The 23721-nt window shown below is 36.0% G+C and overlaps 1 protein-coding gene across 1 annotated transcript in view; it reads left to right on the top strand.

Moving 5' to 3' along the window:
• The window catches only part of LOC143245782 (cell adhesion molecule Dscam1-like), a 100417-nt gene that overhangs the window by 26186 nt on the left and 50510 nt on the right, over positions 1–23721 (top strand). Inside the window, exons 3-7 of the mRNA XM_076492036.1 lie at positions 6848–7117; positions 7814–8221; positions 9303–9464; positions 12182–12463; positions 23227–23346. Coding sequence (XP_076348151.1) covers positions 6848–7117; positions 7814–8221; positions 9303–9464; positions 12182–12463; positions 23227–23346 — 1242 coding nt within the window. The remainder of the gene's footprint in view (positions 1–6847; positions 7118–7813; positions 8222–9302; positions 9465–12181; positions 12464–23226; positions 23347–23721) is intronic.

Genomic DNA, 23721 nt, shown 5'->3' with positions numbered 1-23721 from the left:
ACCTTCATCTTCCCAGCTATTTCACACCTAAACTTCAGATAGAATTGTTCTAACCATCAAACGAAAACTATTAGCCAAATAATTCAATTTGAAGTCAACCTTTTACTCAAATTGTTACCCTTTGTACTGTTTCCCATTGTTAGCTTATCAAATTGTTACCCTTCGTACTGTTTCCCATTGTTAGCTTATCAAATTGTTACCCTTCGTACTGTTTCCCATTGTTAGCTTATCCAAGTCTGGCCGACAATAAAAAAATAACACGATGTTTAGGATTATTTTTATTATCTGTTTCTCATCTAAATATATGTTAAAAACACACGTTCGCGAAACCTGATTCATCAACAAGATGTCACAAGTTATAGAGTAAAATATTTAATGAAAGATTCCTTACAAGTGTAAAACTCATGATACTTACTGCTCTCAAACTAGTACGTATAATTTCCATGAATATATTTATGTATCTCAAGACAGCTGGTGTGGATATTAAAATCAAGTAAAGAACAACGTTTCTTAGGTCATCTTCAGGTTAACAACCAGTCGTCTTGAGTTACATTTTTACTTCAAGTTCGTTTCTCGTCATCATGGAGAATTATTTATGCATTAGTTTGTTTTGTTTGTTTGTTTTTGAATTTTGCACAAAGCTACTCGAGGGCTATCTGTGCTAGCCGTCCCTAATTTAGCAGTGTAAGACCAGAGGGAAGGCAGCTAGTCATCACCACCCACCGCCAACTCTTGGACTACTCTTTTACCAACGAATAGTGGGATTGACCGTCACATTATAACGCCCCCACGGCTGAAAGGGCGAGCATGTTTGGCGCGACGTGAATGCAAACCCGCGACCCTCAGATTACGAGTCGCACGCCTTAACACGCTTGGCCATGCCGGGCCTGTTTATGCATTAACCATTTCAGACACCTGTTTGAAAACAATAAAATCAAAAATAAAAACTTAATATTTCTTAACAATACCACGTAAATTAAACACGTTTTTACGGATGACATAATCTTATTCTAAAGTGAGCTCTAGGATTAAATTGGATCTCAATAATTCATTCAGTATTTCACAACATAATGGATTCGTGTGAAGCCTATACACACTCAACACATGTAATGACAAATTCCTCTCAAACGTCTCTTGCTTACTTTATAAGCTAATTCGTACAAAGCCCAGACAATAATTTCTTCTTTTTATGTCCTTGATTAAAAATGGCGTTGTCCAAATCACCTTAAACAACAACAACAACAAAACCTTCAAAGAAATACCCACGTGCATTTAATTTTGCCCTAACTTCATTTCATCATTCACTGGAATTTGGTGTTGGCTTTATTTCGTAATATCTCATATCCAAGCTCTGAATCCGTATGACGCTTATATTATACGAGCCGCAGTTGGCCTGAATCCTGATCGAGATAATGTTTTTTTTCACTCTGTTTTTTTTTTAAACATTCGATAAATTTTACGATGAGCTCACCTATCTAATATCAGAAGCATTGTTGCTGGTTAAGTTTTCGCAATAAGTCTTTTTTTATAGCAATTTGGAATTTTCAATCTATACATTTATCAATGTTATTCGCTCTTTAACGTGTTTTTTTTTTAAAGTTTTATTACATGATTTTGCACTGCTGGATGAAAATCTTTAAAAATATAAACGCTTTCACTGGTTTAGCAAAATAACTCTTGGAAAAATACGGCATGATTTCTGCGACATAATCTTAAATCACTATTTTCATTCATTCATCTTTAGCTCGTAAAGTCTTACTCAAAAGGGTCAGGGGTTCGAATCGCCGTTCCACTGAACATGTTCACCCTTTCAGCTGTGGAGGAGCTGTAATGTGACAGTCAGTTCCACTACTCGTCGGTAAAAGAGTAGCCCAAGAGTTGGCGGTTGGTGGTGATGACTAGCTGCCTTCCCTTTAGTCTTACACTGTTAAATTAGGGACGGCTAGCGCAGATAGCTCTCGTGTAGCCTTGCGCGAAATTCAAAAACAAACAAATAGAGAAAGAAATTATTGTGTTTTTTAGTTTGAACTTTTCCTTCTGAGGATTTCCTTTGAGGGCAAAAACCCTGCCAGTTCTTTACAGTGGAAAAACATATCAAATTCTGAACTGAAATCTTGAATGAATAAAACAACCCAGTGAGTAAAATTCTCTGAATACATTCGTGATGCTGAAAGTGTGAATAGTGATCGATAACATTAAATAACCTAAAATATATACACGTCTTTCTGTCGCCTACAGATTTCTTTTTAAAACGTTATAACAGTTAAATGGACAGTCTATTATAACAATTCACTCATTGGTTTCTTGGAATATTCAATGTTATATTTTTTGTTGTGAAGAAACTTTTGCCTTGCTATTTAAATGAAACGTAATACGATATCTGTATTTTAAAACACACGCAGTTTATCCGTGTGTTATGGATTACAAAAGCACATTTTAAAGGGATTTATTTAACATAAAAAACAAGAAAAACATAATTACTCTCTTTAAAGTTTTCCTATTTTAAGCTATAATATAAGGGTATATGTATGTTTTAGTTTTGTTTCATTATATAGTTGTAAGAACAACTGTATTGGGTCAACTATTTGTATTATTCATGCAAACTATGTTAATCAGAGCTTGAACAAGCTAAGAAGTTATTATACACGTCAGTCAGAAACCGTGCTTTATAACGTTCGTGAACAACAATATATCATAAAATTAGTCAGTAACAACATCTCATAACATAACTCAGTAACAACACATTATAACATTAGTCAGTAACAACATTTCATAACACAACTCAGTAACAACACATTATAAGATTAGTCAGTAACAACACATTATAACATTAGTAAACAATAATACTTCACAACATTAATCAGTAACAACACATTATAACATTAGTTAACAACAATACAGTAACAATATATCATAGCATTAGTCAGTAACAACATCTCATAACATAACTCAGTAACATCACATTATAACATTAGTCAGTAACAACATCTCATAACATAACTCAGTAACATCACATTATAACATTAGTCAGTAACAACATCTCATAACATAACTCAGTAACAACACATTATAACATTAGTCAGTAACAACACATTATAACATTAGTCAGTAACAACATTTCATAACACAACTCAGTAACAACACATTATAACATTAGTCAGTAACAACATTTCATAACACAACTCAGTAACAACACATTATAACAATAGTCAGTAACAACACATTATAACATTAGTAAACAATAATACAGTAACAATATATCATAGCATTAGTCAGTAACAATACATTATAACTTTACTAAACAACAATACTTCATAACATTAGTCAGTAATAATACATCATAACATTAATCAGTAACAATACATTATAACATTAGTCAGTAACAACACATTATAATATTAGTCAGCAACAATACAGTAAGAATACATCATAGTATTAGTCAGTAACAATACATTATAACTTTACTAAACAACAATACTTCATAACATTAGTCAGTAATAATACATCATAACATTAATGAGTAACAATACATTATAACATTAGTCACTAACAACACATTATAACATTAGTCAGCAACAATACAGTAACAATATATCATAGCATTAGTCAGTAACAATACATTATAACTTCACTAAACAACAATACTTCATAACATTAGTCAGTAACAATACATCATAACATTAATCAGTAACAATACATCATAACATTAATCAGTAACAATACATCATAACATTAGTCAGTAACAATACATCATAACATTAATCAGTAACAATACATCATAACATTAATTAACAACAATGCAGCATAGCATTAGTCAGTAACAACACATTATACCATTAGTAAACAATAATACTTCACAACATTAATCAGTAACAACACATTATAACATAAGTTAACAACAATACAGTAACAATATATCATAGCATTAGTCAGTAACAATACATTGTAACTTTACTAAACAACAATACTTCATAACATTAGTCAGTAACAATACATCATAACATTAGTCAGTAACAATACATCATAACATTAGTCAGTAACAATACATCATAACATTAATCAGTAACAATACATTATAACATTAATCAGTAACAATACATCATAGCATTAGTCAGTAACAATACATCATAGCATTAGTGAGTAACAATAAACCGTTAAAATAGTGAGTAACAATACATTATAACATTAGTCAGTAACAATACATCATAACATTAGTCAGTAACAATACATTATAACATTAGTCAGTAACAATACATTATAACATTAGTGAGTAACAATACATCATAACATTAGTCAGTAACAATAAATCGTTACATTAGTGAGTAACAATACATTATAACATTAGTCAGTAACAATAAATCGTTACATTAGTGAGTAACAATACATTATAACATTAATCAGTAACAATACATTATAACATTAGTCAGTAACAATACATCATAACATTAGTCAGTAACAATACATTATAACATTAGTCAGTAACAATAAATCGTTACATTAGTGAGTAACAATACATTATAACATTAATCAGTAACAATACATTATAACATTAGTCAGTAACAATACATCATAACATTAGTCAGTAACAATAAATCGTTACATTAGTGAGTAACAATACATTATAACATTAGTCAGTAACAATACTTCATAACATTAGTCAGTAACAACACATCATAACATTACTGAGTAACAATACATCATAACATTAATCAGTAACAATACATTATAACATTAGTCAGTAACAATACATCATAACATTAGTCAGTAACAATAAATCGTTACATTAGTGAGTAACAATACATTATAACATTAGTCAGTAACAATAAATCTTAACATTAGTGAGTAACAATACATTATAACATTAGTCAGTAACAATACATTATAACATTAGTGAGTAACAATACATCATAACATTAATCAGTAACAATACATTATAACATTAATCAGTAACAATACATTATAACATTAGTCAGTAACAATACATCGTAACATTAGTCAGTAACAATACATTATAACACTAGTCAGTAACAATACATCATAAAATTAGTCAGTAACAATACATTATAACATTAGTCAGTAACAATACATTATAACATTAGTCAGTAACAATACATCATAACATTAATTAACAACAATGCATCATAGCATTAGTCAGTAACAATACATTATAACTTTACTAAACAACAATACCTCATAACATTAGTTAGTAACAATACATCATAACATTAATTAACAACAATGCATCATAGCATTAGTCAGTAACAACACATTATAACATTAGTAAACAATAATACTTCACAACATTAATCAGTAACAACACATTATAACATTAGTTAACAACAATACAGTAACAATATATCATAGCATTAGTCAGTAACAACACATTATAACATTAGTTAACAACAATACAGTAACAATATATCATAGCATTAGTCAGTAACAATACATTATAACTTTACTAAACAACAATACTTCATAACATTAGTCAGTAACAATACATCATAGCATTAGTCAGTAACAATACATCATAACATTAATCAGTAACAATACATTATAATATTAGTCAGTAACAATACATCGTAACATTAGTCAGTAACAATGCATCATAACATTAATCAGTAACAATACATTATAACATTAGTGAGTATCAATACATAATAACGTTACTCAGTGACAATATATTGAACGTTTTTCAACATAATTAAATGTTTGTCTTATCCTTCTCTTGTTTAATGAGAAGAGATTAAAAAATAGTGTAAGCTTTTACGTAAGACAAAGGAAATGTAACCAGAAATACAAGGTGATAAAGAACTAAGTATAAGACAGAAAAAGTGTATTTTTTGAAGATAATTTATTCAACTATTTATTTTAGATCAATCTATTGACGTTTGGCTCTATATTGTATTATTTCAACATAAGATTTTCACGTCTTTTTGTTTTGTTGTTAAACGCAATGATACAAAAACTTGATTTAAAGTTTTATATGCTGTGAAACGCACCACTGAGTCAATGGAGAACACATTTTTGTCTCAAGAGTAAAGAAACAGTCGAGATGTTTAACTTCACTTAATGTATTATGATAAAATTGAATGCTTTTAGTTTATAAAGTAAACCAAATGAAGTGTTTTATTATCTTAATATGTTTTCGATAGTTTAAAACTTAATGGCTGGTAAAAATACCACTGACATTATAAACTTTTCTTCCCTAAAAGAAAGCTCCAACATAACTAGGTGGTTAGGGCATTCGACTCGTTACCTGAGAGTTGAGGATTCGAATCCCCGTTGAACCGGGCGTGCTCGTTTTTTAAGCCGGAAGCAGTTATAATATTATGATTAATCCTACTAGTCGTTGGTAAAAGAGTAGCCCAATAGCTGGCGGTTGGTGGCGGTGACTATCTGCCTTCTCTCTAGTCTTATAGTGTTAAATCTGGGACAGCTAGCGCAGATAGCCCTCGTGTAGCAGGGCCCGGCATGGCCTAGCGCGTTAAGTCGTGCGCTTCGTAATCTGAGAATCGCGGGTTCGCGGACCGAGTCGCGCCAAACATGCTCGCCCTCCCAGCCATGGGGGCGTTATAATGTGACGGTCAATCCCACTATTCGTTGGTTAAAGAGTAGCCCAAGAGTTAGCGGTGAGTGGTGATGACTAGCTGCCTTCCCTCTAGTCTTACACTGCTAAATTAGGGACGGCTAGCACAGATAGCCCTCGAGTAGCTTTGTGCGAAATTCCAAAACAAACAAACAAACCCTTGTGACCCCGCAAAATTTAATATCAACCAACCAACCAAATTTTTTTTAAAACAAACGTTAAATATTCCAGGTGTTATGATTTTAATTATTTCTCTGACAGCTCCATTAAAAGCCAGTGTTGAGCCCCACTCCCTGGTGATGTTGACTGGAGGAATCGCAACACTGACATGTGTTGTTTCCGGTCATCCTGTCGATTCCATAGTGTGGATGAAAAATTTCCGGTCTGTAATTTTCGACGGACGGATTCACTTCCGTTCACGAAATGTTCTCCACATCCGAGCTGTCACCAGAGCTGACCAGGGGATGTACCAGTGCTTCGTATACAGCCATGGGAACAACGTTCAGGCTGCAGCACAACTTATAGTTGGAGGTAAGTTCACCGAACGGCTGGGCGTGGTCAGGTTGCGACATATAATTTTGTTGGTGTGCTTTAACGTGAGATTAAACACGAGTTTTATTTTTGAGATTGAAATGTTATATTTTAACGTTTTTCAGCAGTGATGCAGCCAAGCTCCCGAGGGGGGGGAGGGCAGAAATTGTAACGGGCAATAATGTTTTTTAGAAAAACTGAAGTTGACCATTAATAAAATGATCGCTCAAACAAATTGGTCAGTTGGGTTAAGGTGTTCGACTCGTAATCTGAGGGTCGCGGGTTCGAATCCCCGTCGCACCAAACATGCTCGCCCTTTTAGCCGTGGGAGCGTTATAATGTGACGGTCAATCCCACTATTCGTTGGTAAAATACTAGCCCAAGAGTTGGCGGTGGGTGGTGATGACTAGCTGCCTTCCCTCTAGTCTTACACTGCTATTTAGGGACGGCTAGCGAAGATGGCCCTTGTGTAGTTTTGCGCGAAATTCAAAACTTAATTAAACTTAAACAAATCAAACCAAAAGTGACAGTGTTTATAGAATTTTTAGTTTTTGTATTAAATGATACAAAGCAGTTTTAGTATGTATAAAAACTGAAATGCCACGAATGTTTTATTTCTATATAGAAGATAACTTAACAAGAAAACGACACACACCCGAATTTATTGAATTAATGTTGGAATTTTGATGTTTCTAGATGTACCACCTGAACTTCACAACGGATTTGCAGAAACCACGCTGGACGCTGGTGCATCGTTGTCACTTCAGTGCATAGTTTCTGGACATCCACTCCCGGAAGTGACGTGGCTGATTGACAAACTACCACTTCCCGAAGGTCGTCATTTCCACACAGGAAAGATAGAAAATGAAAATGGTAAACTTATAGCATTCCTGAACATCAGTAGAATCCATACTCGAGATGGAGGATTTTATGAGTGCGTTGCCAGCAACGGTATTGGATTGGTGAGTCACGTGGCTAAGGTGAACGTGTATGGCCCACCATATGTCCGTCCAATGAAGAATGTCACAGTAGTTGAAGGAGAGAGACTGATACTGCAGTGTCCAGTGGCTGGCTATCCTATAAAACATATAGTTTGGGAAAGAGGTATTTTTTTTTGATGAAATTAAGCCTAAATATTTCTAGAAAATAGTTCAAACCTATGTTCAACGTAATGGTTGATTCTTTTTCAGAACAACCTTTTCCTTTTAGTATTTTCATAGAGAACTGTGTGCATCATTCTCTTCTAGAACGTTCGGTAGTTTACACTGAATGGCAACAATATTTCAAGTCAAAACCGTGAAAACGCCTTGAGTGACAAGTAATGTATCACCCACATTAAACAATAGCTGATGTCTACCATAATGCCAATTTTATACAAGATGCAGTGGGAAAAATTATTATAATATAGTGTCTTACTCAACTTACTGTCCTGGCATGGCCAGGTGGTTAGGGATTTCGACTCGCAATGTGCGGGTCAAGGAATCGAATCTCCATCACAGCAAATATATTCGCCCTTTCAGCCACGGGAGCGTTATAATGTGAAGGTCAATCCCACTATTCATTGGTAAAAGAGTAGCCCAAGAGTTGGCGGTGGATGGTGATGACTAGATGCCTGCCATCTAGTCTTACACTGTCAAATTAGGGACGGCTAGCGCAGATAGCTCTCATGTAGCCTAGCGCGAAATTCTTAAAAAAACTAGTCCGCTACAGCATTTGGATTAGCACCAGTAAACTGTCGGCTTTTGCGTCAAGTTCTCTGATTATAAGATGAACAATTTAATGAATAATCTCCTATATCTAAACAATTCTTGTAACACTGTTCATCTGCCCAAGGAGATTTCATCAGGCTAGTTTCATAGATCAGTAAACATTTGCTCCTATTTTCGTGTGTGGCGTGATTCAAACAAATCAGTAAATGGATTTAAAAAATCACAAAGGAAATAACAAATAAAATATTATAATAATATATTGAAATCACGATTTTATCTTTGTTCTTTCGTGAGGAAAATTAGATTCAAAATCATTTTCTTTCCAATCAGAGATTGGTTTTTCGCGAGCATTCGTGTCCAAACACAAAGTTGGCGGCCGGTCACGCCAACTTTCCGTGATAAACGTGAACAGAAAATTGTTACTGTTTCAGTCACTGACTGCTGAGTCACATCTTTCGAACTTTATTTGTTTGCAGGTAGTCTACAACTTCCCATCAACCACCGACAACAAGTATTTCAAAATGGTTCTCTTATCATTCGGGAAGTGAAACGCGACTCGGATCAAGGACAGTACCGATGCAACGCAATCAGTGAAGACGGCGCTTCGGATCATCAAGACGTAACGGTTAAAGTGACAAGTATGTTGATCGTGAACCTAGATAACCTTTGCCCCCCCCCTCACCCATAAAACATTCATTTCTAAATCTTTTTGACTGGTAATGTCCAGTCATTAGTCCTGAGATAAAACCACGGAGACTTCGTTCAACTAAATCCCAGTTTGCTGTAACTTTAATCAAACAGATAATTTCAACCAGAGGACCAGCCTATGATGCTGCATTGTACTTCTTCTACCACCTCCGTCCCACCCCCCACCTCCGTCCTCCCACCTACTTGGTATGTACAAACAACCGATGACACTAGACAACGAACGAACTCACACAAAGACATATAATTTAACAGCCCCAGTAACTGTAAGTTTAGACGATCCTTCGGTGAGATAGTGGTAAATTTACAGAGTTACCACGGCAAAATCCGGGGTTTGATTCCACGTTGTGGACAGAGTGAAGGTAGCTCTGTATGATGAAAATAACAGTTAATAAATGAAGTTAAATAATATTATTATCTCAAGTTGTTGTTTTACCGTAAAGCTACACAGTTAATTATATACGTTCTGTCTATGGCAAGGAATCAAACACCGAATTTTAGCGTTATAATCCGTAAGTGTATCACTGGCATTGCCACGAATTCAAATAAAGAATGCAATGTTTAAAGTACATTAAGCCTAACACTATTGTTTTACGACAAACGTAATTTATAAGAATGCAACTTTCGGCTTAGAGGAGGCGTTCACAGCATACGGGTTGTATGAATAGTGTTCTTAGAACTGCTTTGTTTGTGGTATCCCAGTTTGGGTAACCATCCGGAGCATTAAGTGAAACGGGTCATCGGTAGCAGACATAGTGTATTTGAAATATTTATTATAGAGGGTGCTTCTAGAGAGGCCTCGCATAGCCAGGTGGTTAGGATGCTTGACTCATAATGTTAGGGTCGTAGGTTCGAATCCCTGTCACGTTGGACATGCTTGTTCGTACTTTTTAACCATGGTATTATAACGTCACTCCAGCTACTCGTTGGTAAAAGAGTTGATGGTGACTAGTTATGTTCCTCCTACTTTTACACTCTGAGATTAGGGACAGATGGCTCTCGTGTAGCTTTACGTGAAATTCAAAACTAAACAAACTTTGCAATAAAATAGTAGCGTTCTTAAAGCTATCACTCCAAGTCTTTAGATAAAATAAACGCGTTTCTATCTAGGGGCGTAGATCCTGGGGGGATGAGGGTATACATCCCCTCTTCATTTTAGGTGGGGGGTATGGTGCATACAATCATCCACCCTACAGTTTGGTCTGTTGAATTGTTTTATTGCATCACAGGCCTACAAATTGTGCGTTTTGTTCTTGTGATTTTCGTGTTCTTACCAATCGAATTACATAATTAGGCTTAGATGTAGGCTTTTTCAGTAGCCGAAATGTACATCTTTAATATAGACGTGCTTCTAAGCTATTCGATCTAAGCGAAAGTTCAGTTCGTAAATATCAGTCAATAGGCCTAAGTACACATGCAAGTATCGTGGCAACAAGATTACTCTGTGACTGTATGTTTACAGCTTTCAGTTTCACGTAATCACAGATTACCAATTTGCAAATTGAACAGTCCACATAACTGGTTGCAAAAATCATCCCCCCCATCGAGTGTAAAAAATCAACGCCCCTGTTTCTATTTCAATACTCGCCCTCTAGTGACACAAAGGATTATCTGCGGACTTACAACGCTAGAATCTAGGTTTCGATATCTGTGGTGGGCAGAAGACAGATAGCCCATTATGTTGTTTTTAGGCTTAACTTCAAATACTAAACTATCTCAACACTTTGCAGCCTGGCATAACCTGGTAGTTAGAGCGTTCAATTCGCAGTCTGCTAAGGGACATTATAATGTAACGATCGCTCGCACGTTTCGTTAATTATCTGCCTCCTCTTTTAATCTGTTAATTCTAATTCAGGAAAGACAAGTGTAGGTAGCCTTCGAGTAGCTCTACTCGAAATTTCACAAATAAACACTATAACTCTGTGTGTCATTCCATTCATTTCCAAACACTTTAGTAAACACTAAAAGTAAAGTTTAGTAAACACTAAACACTGGTGTTTAGAATTATATTTTATTTTTATTCTCATACGGAAAATTTGTTGAACTTTCGTAAATCCACTTTATTTGGATCTCTTTTTTAACACTTTGAGATTAATTTGTCATTTCAATGTTTTGAAGATTGTAATAAAAATTACGTAACCAAGGATCTAGTATGCCCATAGATTTGTTTCTAGAGGGTGTAAGAATTATTAACTTGATGAAATGTGTTTGAATGGACGGCAACTTCGTGTTGTAGAAACACAAAGTCCTACATACCCGTGTTTCTATAACAGGCTTGTCATCTATTAAACCTACTTTTACAATGAATATTCCACCTAAAAACAATCTATCAAAAAGGTATCATGCAGTGATTGGTGTAAGGAATAAAAAAGGCAGAAAAAGCACTATATTTCGTTTTATTCAGCAACGCAATATATAAAGTCCTAAATAAATGTGAAATATATTTTAGTACCAGATGTCAGGATCATCGAAAGTGTTCTATATAGTGATGCCACCTTTTGGGAAAATTGTGTTCCCAAACAACTTGTACCTAAGAGTAAAAACAGTGTGAATTTGAAATACAAAGGGAAGAATTGCTCGCAAACAAATAATTGTAAGTAAACAGAAAAAAGTATTAGATTAAAAATGCCTATTTTTATTCTCTGTCTAGCACCACCGAAGATAATCCCTTTCGATTTTCCTAACCGAGTTCGAGAGGGATCTGCGGTCGTGATCACGTGTGGGGTCAATGAAGGAGATCCACCATTTGACATAAAGTTGTTAAAAGATGACCATCCTCTGTCACCTGAATCCGGGGTTACTCTACAAGTTCACGAGCGTTTCATTTTGCTTGCTGTGTCCAGTGTGAAGGCTAACCACGCTGGTAATTACACGTGCATCGTCTCCAACTCTGGAGGCAGTAGGACTCATAATTCTTCTCTGAATGTGGACGGTAAGATGGACAGTTGTTTATTGAATTGATAATGAACCTCACAGGTCAATAACTTACTTTAAGAAGTGCAAACAATTCTCATTATGATTTTGAAATACTGTTTATATGTTTCGAATTAAACACTTAAGATACACAATGGGCTATCTGGGCTCGGTCCGCTGTAGGTATCGAAACCAAGTTTCTAGCGTTGAGGGTCCGCAGATATACCGTTGTGCTACTGGGGGGCGATTTTGAAATAAGAGATTATTAATACACACAGAGAAACCTCTTAGTTGTTGTGGTGTGTGTTTTCTCACTATTTTGGCTTGACTGTCCTGGTTGAGATGTGTGATTTCCCATTATTTTGGCTTGACTATTCTGGTTGTAATGTGTGTTTTTCTCCCTATTCTGGCTAGATTATACTGATAATGGTTATAACCTCTGAAGAGTTATTAACATCACGACTAGAGTACAAAAACACAAACAAAATTTATCCAGAATGTCATGACTAAATTTCTTTGCGTTGTTATACTATGCAGAAAGATACGTAATGTATCTAAATGTTTACATATGAGTGTTTGTTTTAGATAAGTGCTTCTTGAATGTTTCAGGCTCGTATACCACTTTTTGTTTAATTTTTTTAAAATCATAAACTTAGGCCTAATTTAAAACAGTAAATTAGTAAGAAAGATTTTTATTCCTAACACTTACCCATTAATGTGGTTTGGTTTGGCTTCTTTTTAATGTCGCGCAAAGCTACTAGAGGGCTATTTGCGCTAGCTTCCCCTAATTTAGCAGTATAAGACTAGAGGGAAGGCAGCTAGTCATCACCACTCACCGCCAACTCTTGGACTACTCTTTTACCAACGAATAGTGGGATTGACCGTCACGTAATAACGTCCCCACGACTGAAAGGACGAGCATGTTAGGTGTGACGGGGATTCGAACCCGCGACCCTCGGATTACGAGTCGAGTGCCTTAATCACCTAGCCATGTACGATGTGACTGTTTTTTCTGGCACGTATGTGGCACCATTTGTCAGTTTTAAAGAAAAACATACTGACGAGTCAGTAAGTCATAGTGGTATGTATGTGGGAAGCTCATTATTTATGGTATCTATGATTTTGTAATTGTGTCATGTACCACTGATATTAGCCCCACGTACCACTGGTGGCACACATCCCACTGTTAAAGAATCATTGTTCTAAACCAAAGCCACATTATGTTTTCTATCATGTCTACCTTTGGGAGCCGAACCCTGGATTTTAGCAGAGTACACAGTGCGGATAGTTGGCGGGTATATGTCTTAGGGACGAGAGTATAAACGGGTACGAGATTGTAGGGGGAGTTTCAGTTAGACGTCAGGTTATTAATTAGTATAGGTATGTGTTTGTTAACCTTAAGATAAGCTAGGAAGTTCGAAACGTTGTTCTTTGTTTTATTAGTAAAGGTGTTAATACCCATAAGAGCAGTTCTGAGCTACATTTTTATTTCAAGTGGGTTTCTCGTCATTAGGAAACATACATTTCCTGGGTTTCTATTACCATGAGCCCCGGCATGGCCAGGTATGTTAAGGCGTTCGACTCGTAACCTGAGGGTCGCGGGTTTGAATCGCTGTCACACCAAACATATTCGCCCTTTCAGCCATGGGGTCGTCATAAAGTCACGGTCAATCCCACTATTCGTTGGTAAAAGAGTAGTCCAAAACTTGGCGGCGGGTGGTGATGACTAGCTGCCTTCCCTCTAGTCTTACCATGACTTAGTTATCACCAGTATTGATTAAATCATTTTACCTATTATCAAACTTGAAACAACTATAACTGCTTTTCAGTTAACCATTCAGAAATTCGATAAATGATCATGGAACTGATAAAATTGGCGTTGTAGATGGCTTGTTATAAACAGTTCCTATTACTAAGTAAGCCATTTATTTCGTAACTGGGATGCCGCGAAATTTTAGCAAAATACTGTAAAAAAATAATAAAATAAATTGCTACGTCACATATTTTAAACTATTTTGTGGGTACTTTACCTGAGTTTTTTTTTTTTTTCTACGTGTTTCATCCGGGACCTATCGGGTGATATGTCTATGACATCACTTTTGACTACTCTGTAAAACGTTAGGGTATAGTGTAAATTGTATATTATGTATAGGTGGGTCGTCTTGAGCAAAACATGGTTGAGAAACACTGACGTAAACCCTATGAGTTTAGCGAACTCTCTTTCTCATGATAACGAGAAATCCAGTTGAAGTAAAAATGTATTCTAAAGATTGCAGGTATTGGTATTAAAACTTTAATTAAAATAAAGTACAGAACAATGTTTTGACCTTCTTAGGTCATCTTCAGGTTAACCTTTCTAACAGGCGATGATAAAACATTACAAAATAATGTTTTTTTTTAACAGGCGATGATAAAACATTACAAAATAATGTTTTTTTAAGCAAAAAACCTACAAAATGGGTTATCTGTGCGAGTATCGAAACCCGGATTTTAGCAGTATAAGTCCTCAGACTTAACTTCAGTGAAAAGACTACACATCATGTGACCCAAATACTACAGGAATTCAGGTTGTGCACATTGTTTATCATGTGTAGACACATTGTGTATCAATGTATTCACAATGTTTCTGTGATTATCGTTATTACGGCTTCGTGATTATGGTTCTGCTTCAGGATTCGATTCCTGCAGTAGGACCTTTATACTATCAAGGTCATTCTCACCAAACCTTAGTAAACAGTAGTTCAGTAATTGTCTGTGGTTGAAGTTGACAAGTTCTCTTTTGTCTACTCTATCGTTGGTAAATTAGGGACGGCTAGTATAGATAGCTCTCGAGTAGCTTTGCGCGAAGTTCAGAACAAATATACAATAATAACTAAAATTGAGTAGTATAATTAATTAATTAATTATTAATATCTTCTCTTAAAAAATAAAATGAAAGAGAAGCAGTATTTTAAAATAAATTTCAGCTGAAAATATTTTTTGAAGACCAAACGTTTTGGTGACCATTGGTCATATTTCTCAAACGTCTGTCGTGTATCATCTAAAGAATTTATCACACAGACTGGGCTAACTTTCAAGTATGTGCGTTATCTTTTCTAGTAACCACAAAAAGAAAATATTTATAAAATATCGGCAATTTCCCTCTGTAATCTACTGAGATTAAATTAGAGTAAAGTGGATATAAGATGAGACATTTCTTGAGTCATTAAATGGAAGAGAATATTAAATAACTATTGTACCACAAGATATTACATCAGAAGGTATTGTAGGCCTATAACTTCGTGGCTTTCGTTTTTCTGAAGTTAAGCACAAAGCTACGCAATGGCCACTTCTGCTCTGTCTATCACGGGTATCAAAACCTTGTTTTCAGCATTGTAAGTCCAGGACACACCGCGGTGCCACATTGTAAGTCCAGGACACACCGCTCTGCCACATTGTAAGTCCAGGACACCACTGTGCCACATTGTAAGTCCAGGACATACCGCTGTGCCACTTGAGGACGTGGCCTTCGTAACCAAATTCAAAAATAGCATAGCATCCGTAAGAACACTTGACTAAAGTGTATTTTAAATGGACTTATCTCATGTTGATTTGCAATTAAGCAGAAAGCTACACAGTGAGCTATCGGTGTTCTGCCCCTTCGCGGGCACTGAAACTCGGATTTTAACGTTGTAAGTCAGAATAACTGCCGTTGTAGCACTGAAGGGGACCTTGTCTGATGGAAAATTCTTGAAAAGACTTGTTATGGTTTGGTAGTTCGCAAAATATTCGTGGAAGTTTAATATCGTGTAGAGTTAAGTCTAGCTATCTGGAGCAAACAGGGAAAATGTTTTTCGGAGAGGTCGATGGTATTGATTTCTGTTTTCCCAAATGAAATTCTTCAAATCTTGTGAAGACCTTTAATAAATCTATAAGTTGTAATCCAGAGACAAATCTTCAGTTGGTGGCTGAAGACAGAAAAGGAAAGATTGAAAATATGCAATTTGATATCGAAGTTCACCGTCTTTCATTTACTCCATAAAATAGATTTTGTTTTCGTGAGTTTTAATGGATGAACAAAGACAGAGTTCACTGAACTTTCCGCTGGAAGGTTAACGTAATTATGAAGGACAGAATGTTGGTCCTTATCGAATGTTGGTCCTTATCGAAATGTTGGTTCTTATCAAATGTTGGTCCTTATCGAAATGTTGGTCCTTATCGAATGTTGGTCCTCATCGAAATGTTGGTCCTTATCGAAATGTTGGTCCTTATCGAAATGTCTTCCCCTTAATTCGGTTTTTCGTTTCAGCAAATGACATCATTTCGAAAGGAAGATATGAGATATGTCTGAATGACATTACTAATTATTCTATCTATACGTTGGGTTTAGGCTAACCAAGGTAATTACTACCTGAACCTATAATAGGCAGTACAGGTTTCATAATCGATTATGAATTAGTATTTAAACATAATAATAATGTGTTGACAAAATTTGTTCAAAGGACTATCTGCGCTCTATCCTACTTAGGAATCAAGGTTCGAATTTCAGCGTGATAAGTAGGAGCGTGTTCACTGAAGTGGTGTAGGGAGAGGTGTGGAAGGAGGTATGTCCCATTAGAAAGTTCTGCCTCCCATGGTGGACCCCATCCGAAATATAATCAATTAATATGTTCAAACCCAATAAACTGTGACTTGAAACCAAAATTATCAGTGTTTATTTCCTGTACTTACTTTTTCCTCTCTAAAATAAAAATAAAAAAGCTTAGAAACGCCTGTGGTAGTAAGCCCTCTAGCTTATGCTAAGCTGCTAGTAGTAAATCCTCTATCTTACTGCTAAGCCACTGGTAGTAAGTCCTCTAACTTTCTTCTAAACTACTGGTAGTAAGCCCTCTGACTTGCTGCTAAACCACTGGTAGTGAGCCCTCTAGCTTACTGCTAAACCACTGGTAGTAAGCCCTCTAGCTTACTGCTAAACCACTGGTAGTAAGCCCTCTGGATTATGCTAAGCCACTAGTAGTAAATCCTCTATCTTACTGCTAAGCCACTGGTAGTAAGTCCTCTAACTTTCTTCTAAACTACTGGTAGTAAGCCCTCTGACTTGCTGCTAAAGCACTGATAGTAAGCCCTCTAGCTTACTGCTAAACCACTGGTAGTGAGCCCTCTGGATTATGCTAAGCCACTAGTAGTAAATCCTCTATCTTACTGCTAAGCCACTGGAAGTAAGTCCTCTAACTTTCTTCTAAACTACTGGTAGTAAGCCCTCTGACTTACTGCTAAAGCACTGATAGTAAGCCCTCTAGCTTACTGCTAAACCACTGGTAGTGAGCCCTCTACCTTACTGCTAAACCACTGGTAGTAAGCCCTCTGGATTATGTTAAGCCACTGGGAGCTTATTACATGTAAATTATTACATCAAGAAATACAACACTCCCGAAAATCCGAACTGTGAATAAATAAATAATTATATATATAGCATTTTATATATTTATTAACTATAATGTGGGATATAAAATGTATCCTGGGATACTATCAATTAGTGAATCGTTTTTTTTAAATTTATTTTTGTTACTTCTTGTTTTTGGTTATAACAAACTAACATTAGTCAGAGGTTTAGGTTTGTTGTTTTTAACACAGTCCTTCATTTCAATTGTGTTTTAATTTACTGGACTGTATCAATATCAATATTCTGCAGGATATTAAGAAGTGGCTAATTTAACTTCCAAATATTTTAATTGTCAACCTAGAACCTACACAGTGGATGCTAAATATGAACAGTAAGCATAATAAAATGGCCAGGGTTAGCGAAACACGTGCGATATTCAGTTTTGTCTATAACTGGTCTCAAGAGTGACGTCACGTCTGGAAATGAGTTCACGTGATTCCGTTGACGAACAATTATGTGCGAACTTGCATTCGTACTGAACATAATCATTATGATTCGAAATTTATATATTATCGCATTATGTAGATTGTTCTGTATTGAATCACCTTAAAGTACGAATTTTTATATATTCCTTTCTCTCTTCTTCCGCTATTTCTAGTATCTTCATTTTAAATAGTTTGAGTTGAAAGAATGCGAGAACATTGTTCTCAAAAATACCAAGTCCCCTGGTGAGACAGCGGAAAGTCTTTGGATTTACAACGCTAGAATCAGGAGTTCGATTCCACTCGGTGGACAGAGCAGATAGCCTGATGAGGCTTTGCCGTAAGCTAACACACACAAAAATACCAAATTTCATTAGTTAGCGTCATCTGTCGACAAGTTTGTATAATAAATGTTAAGATTACAGTGAAATAATATTAATCAGGGACTCGCTGCTTTCTTTGGATGAGTTACTAGAGTTTAACTTGTGTGCCTTAAATACGATAAGATATTCTGTATAGAACTTTGTTGAATAATGTTAAAATATTAAATTCCATTACTAAACATTTGAGCTGTTTTAACGACAGGCTTGGAAGAACAAATGAAACATTTCAGAATATTCTCACAAAACTGCACGAGAGCTATTTCGTCACAATTTTCACAAACTTTGAGCTTATGGATTAGGGGAAGTCATTAGGATGAGCTACTGACTCTAGAGGGAAGGCAGCTACTTAATAATACGAACTTCTAACAGTAGAGGGAAGGCAGCTAGTCAATAACACGATATATATATATATATGTGGAAACGGTTGGTATGGGTAGAGAAAACTCTATTAAGGGGACCGAACAACGTTTCGACATTCTTCGGTTATCGTTAGGTTCACAAAGAAAGAAAGAGGTACTACTTAATAATAATAACTTCTAACACTAGATGGAAGGCAGATAGCCAATAATACCAATTGCTAACACTAGAGGTAAGGCAGTTAGTCAGTAATACTAACTGCTTACACTAGAGGGAAGGCAGCTACTTAATAATACGAACTTCTAACACTAGATGGAAGGCAGCTAGCCAATAATACCAATTGCTAACACTAGAGGTAAGGCAGCTAGTCAATAATACTAACTGCTTACACTAGAGGTAAGACAGCTAGTCAATAATACTAACTTCTTACACGAGATGGAAGACAGCTAGTCAATAATACTAACTGCTTACACTAGAGGTAAGGCAGCTAGTCAATAATACTAACTGCTTACACTAGAGGTAAGGCAGCTAGTCAATAATACTAACTGCTTACACTAGAGGTAAGGCAGCTAGTCAATAATAATAACTGCTTACACTAGAGGTAAGGCAGCTAGTCAATAATAATAACTGCTTACACTAGAGGGAAGGCAGCTAGTCAATAATACCAATTGCTAACACTAGAGGGAAGGCAGCTAGTCAGTAATACTAAACTGTTTACTCTAGAGGTAAGGCAGCTAGTCAATAATAATAACTGCTTACACTAGAGGTAAGGCAGCTACTTAATAATACCAATTGCTAACACTAGAGGTAAGGCAGTTAGTCAGTAATACTAACTGCTTACACTAGAGGGAAGGCAGCTACTTAATAATACGAACTTCTAACACTAGATGGAAGGCAGCTAGCCAATAATACCAATTGCTAACACTAGAGGTAAGACAGCTAGTCAATAATACTAACTTCTTACACGAGATGGAAGACAGCTAGTCAATAATACTAACTGCTTACACTAGAGGTAAGGCAGCTAGTCAATAACACTAACTGCTTACACTAGAGGGAAGGCAGCTAGTCAATAATACCAATTGCTAACACTAGAGGGAAGGCAGCTAGTCAGTAATACTAAACTGTTTACTCTAGAGGTAAGGCAGCTAGTCAATAATAATAACTGCTTACACTAGAGGTAAGGCAGCTACTTAATAATACCAATTGCTAACACTAGAGGTAAGGCAGTTAGTCAGTAATACTAACTGCTTACACTAGAGGGAAGGCAGCTACTTAATAATACGAACTTCTAACACTAGATGGAAGGCAGCTAGCCAATAATACCAATTGCTAACACTAGAGGTAAGGCAGCTAGTCAATAATACTAACTGCTTACACTAGAGGTAAGACAGCTAGTCAATAATACTAACTTCTTACACGAGATGGAAGACAGCTAGTCAATAATACCAATTGCTAACACTAGAGGTAAGGCAGCTAGTCAATAATACCAATTGCTAACACTAGAGGTAAGGCAGTTAGTCAGTAATACTAACTGCTTACACTAGAGAGAAGGCAGCTACTTAATAATACGAACTTCTAACACTAGATGGAAGGCAGCTAGCCAATAATACCAATTGCTAACACTAGAGGTAAGGCAGCTAGTCAATAATACTAACTGCTTACACTAGAGGTAAGACAGCTAGTCAATAATACTAACTTCTTACACGAGATGGAAGACAGCTAGTCAATAATACTAACTGCTTACACTAGAGGTAAGGCAGCTAGTCAATAATACTAACTGTTTACACTAGAGGTAAGACAGCTAGTCAATAATAATAACTGCTTACACTAGAGGTAAGGCAGCTAGTCAATAATAATAACTGCTTACACTAGAGGGAAGGCAGCTAGTCAATAATACCAATTGCTAACACTAGAGGGAAGGCAGCTAGTCAGTAATACTAAACTGTTTACTCTAGAGGTAAGGCAGCTAGTCAATAATAATAACTGCTTACACTAGAGGGAAGGCAGCTAGTCAATAATACCAATTGCTAACACTAGAGGTAAGGCAGTTAGTCAGTAATACTAACTGCTTACACTAGAGGGAAGGCAGCTACTTAATAATACGAACTTCTAACACTAGATGGAAGGCAGCTAGCCAATAATACCAATTGCTAACACTAGAGGTAAGGCAGCTAGTCAATAATACTAACTGCTTACACTAGAGGTAAGACAGCTAGTCAATAATACTAATTTCTTACACGAGATGGAAGACAGCTAGTCAATAATACTAACTGCTTACACTAGAGGTAAGGCAGCTAGTCAATAATACTAACTGCTTACACTAGAGGTAAGGCAGCTAGTCAATAATAATAACTGCTTACACTAGAGGGAAGGCAGCTAGTCAATAATAATAACTGCTTACACTAGAGGTAAGGCAGCTAGTCAATAATACCAATTGCTAACACTAGAGGTAAGGCAGTTAGTCAGTAATACTAACTGCTTACACTAGAGGGAAGGCAGCTACTTAATAATACGAACTTCTAACACTAGATGGAAGGCAGTTAGTCAGTAATACTAACTGCTTACACTAGAGGGAAGGCAGCTACTTAATAATACGAACTTCTAACACTAGATGGAAGGCAGCTAGCCAATAATAATAACTGCTTACACTAGAGGGAAGGCAGCTAGTCAGTAATACTAAACTGTTTACTCTAGAGGTAAGGCAGCTAGTCAATAATACTAACTGCTTACACTAGAGGTAAGGCAGCTAGTCAATAATACCAATTGCTAACACTAGAGGTAAGGCAGTTAGTCAGTAATACTAACTGCTTACACTAGAGGGAAGGCAGCTACTTAATAATACGAACTTCTAACACTAGATGGAAGGCAGCTAGCCAATAATAATAACTGCTTACACTAGAGGGAAGGCAGCTAGTCAGTAATACTAAACTGCTTACACTAGAGGGAAGGCAGCTAGTCAATAATACTAACTTCTTACACGAGATGGAAGACAGCTACTTAATAATACGAACTTCTAACACTAGATGGAAGGCAGCTAGCCAATAATACCAATTGCTAACACTAGAGGTAAGGCAGCTAATCAATAATACTAACTGCTTACACTAGAGGTAAGACAGCTAGTCAATAATACTAACTTCTTACACGAGATGGAAGACAGCTAGTCAATAATAATAACTGCTTACACTAGAGGGAAGGCAGCTAGTCAGTAATACTAAACTGTTTACTCTAGAGGTAAGGCAGCTAGTCAATAATACTAAACTGCTTACTCTAGAGGGAAGGCAGCTAGTCAATAACACGAATTGACACACACACTGTTTAGAAATATAACCCTCAATTAGCCACTGTCGTGAGTGTGTGTGAGTGCTGTTTGCAACGGATATCAATATATTTGAAGAACAAACCACACGCGAATAATTGAACATATTATATATAGATTACGGAAAATAGAAATTTCTATAGGTTAGTTACATTATAAGAATAATCGTTTGTGAAAACGCAAACTGTAATTTATGTATCGGTATGGATATGCTTTTACTGCGTGTTTTAATATTATATATTTTTTATTTCCTTACAATGTCGTAGCGAATTACCACTCGCAGCTTTTGTAGAAAATGGCATGGATGGGTTTTGTCACATGTTTCCTAACAGCAGGATGCTTAATGTTTTAGAACACTGTCACATGTTTCCTAACAGCAGGATGCTTAATGTTTTAGAACACTGTCACATGTTTCCTAACAGCAGGATGCTTAAAAATTAAAAAAAAAACAAAAAACACAGATTTATAATTTCAGAATACAAAGAACATTTAAAAAAATATAAACATCGTAAAACCACTTGATGAAAGCTGTTATAAGATTGAAATATAAATACATTATTATCTCAGGAAGTTTGAACAAAGTTAGCACGGGAGATTTATTACTATTTTGTAAATTCTGAAATCACTGTGTAACAAAAAGTAACAATAATTAGTAGTAAAGTCACCCTGCTTTAACTACATTGACTGCTCATTTTTTAAAAAATCTAATCAAATGTCGTACAAGAGTAAATAACACGTTAGCACTAATCAGCAGTAAGTAAATATATATATATATAACACTTTGTTAACACATTTCTTTTAACAAATGTTAAGATTCCAATGTTTGCTCAGCTTTTAGTATATAAAAATAACTTTAAAATGGTGTTGTTTTTTATGAAATAGTACCCCCTCACTGGATTGTGGAGCCAACTAACACTTCCGTCATTCTCGGCCAGTCTATCGTCATTGATTGCGCTGCTGAGGGGTTCCCTCCCCCTCATGTAACGTGGAAGAAAGCCTCAGGTACTTTGAATAATGTGGTATTGGCAGAGAGACATATTGTAGCCTAAATTAAAACTAAACACGTTAGTATTTTAAGTTTTATTTATTCGTGTGTTTAAGATTTGTCAGTTTGTTTGTTTGTTTTTGAATTTCACGCAAAGCTACTCGAGGGCTATCTGAGCTAGCAGTCCCTAATTTAGCAGTGTAAGCCTAGAGGGAAGGCAGCTAGTCATTACCACCCACCACCAACTCTTGGGCTACTCTTTTACCAACGAATAGTGGGATTGACCGTAACCTTGCAACGCCCCCACGGCTGAAAGGGCTAGCGTGTTTGGTACGACAGGTATTCGAACCCCCGTTCCTCAGATTACGAGTCGAACGCCTTAACCCACCCGG

Source organism: Tachypleus tridentatus, chromosome 3, assembly GCF_004210375.1.
Source record: "Tachypleus tridentatus isolate NWPU-2018 chromosome 3, ASM421037v1, whole genome shotgun sequence".
In the NCBI taxonomy this organism is placed as follows: Eukaryota; Metazoa; Arthropoda; class Merostomata; order Xiphosura; family Limulidae; genus Tachypleus; species Tachypleus tridentatus.
This window is presented reverse-complemented; position numbering and strand designations above follow the sequence as displayed.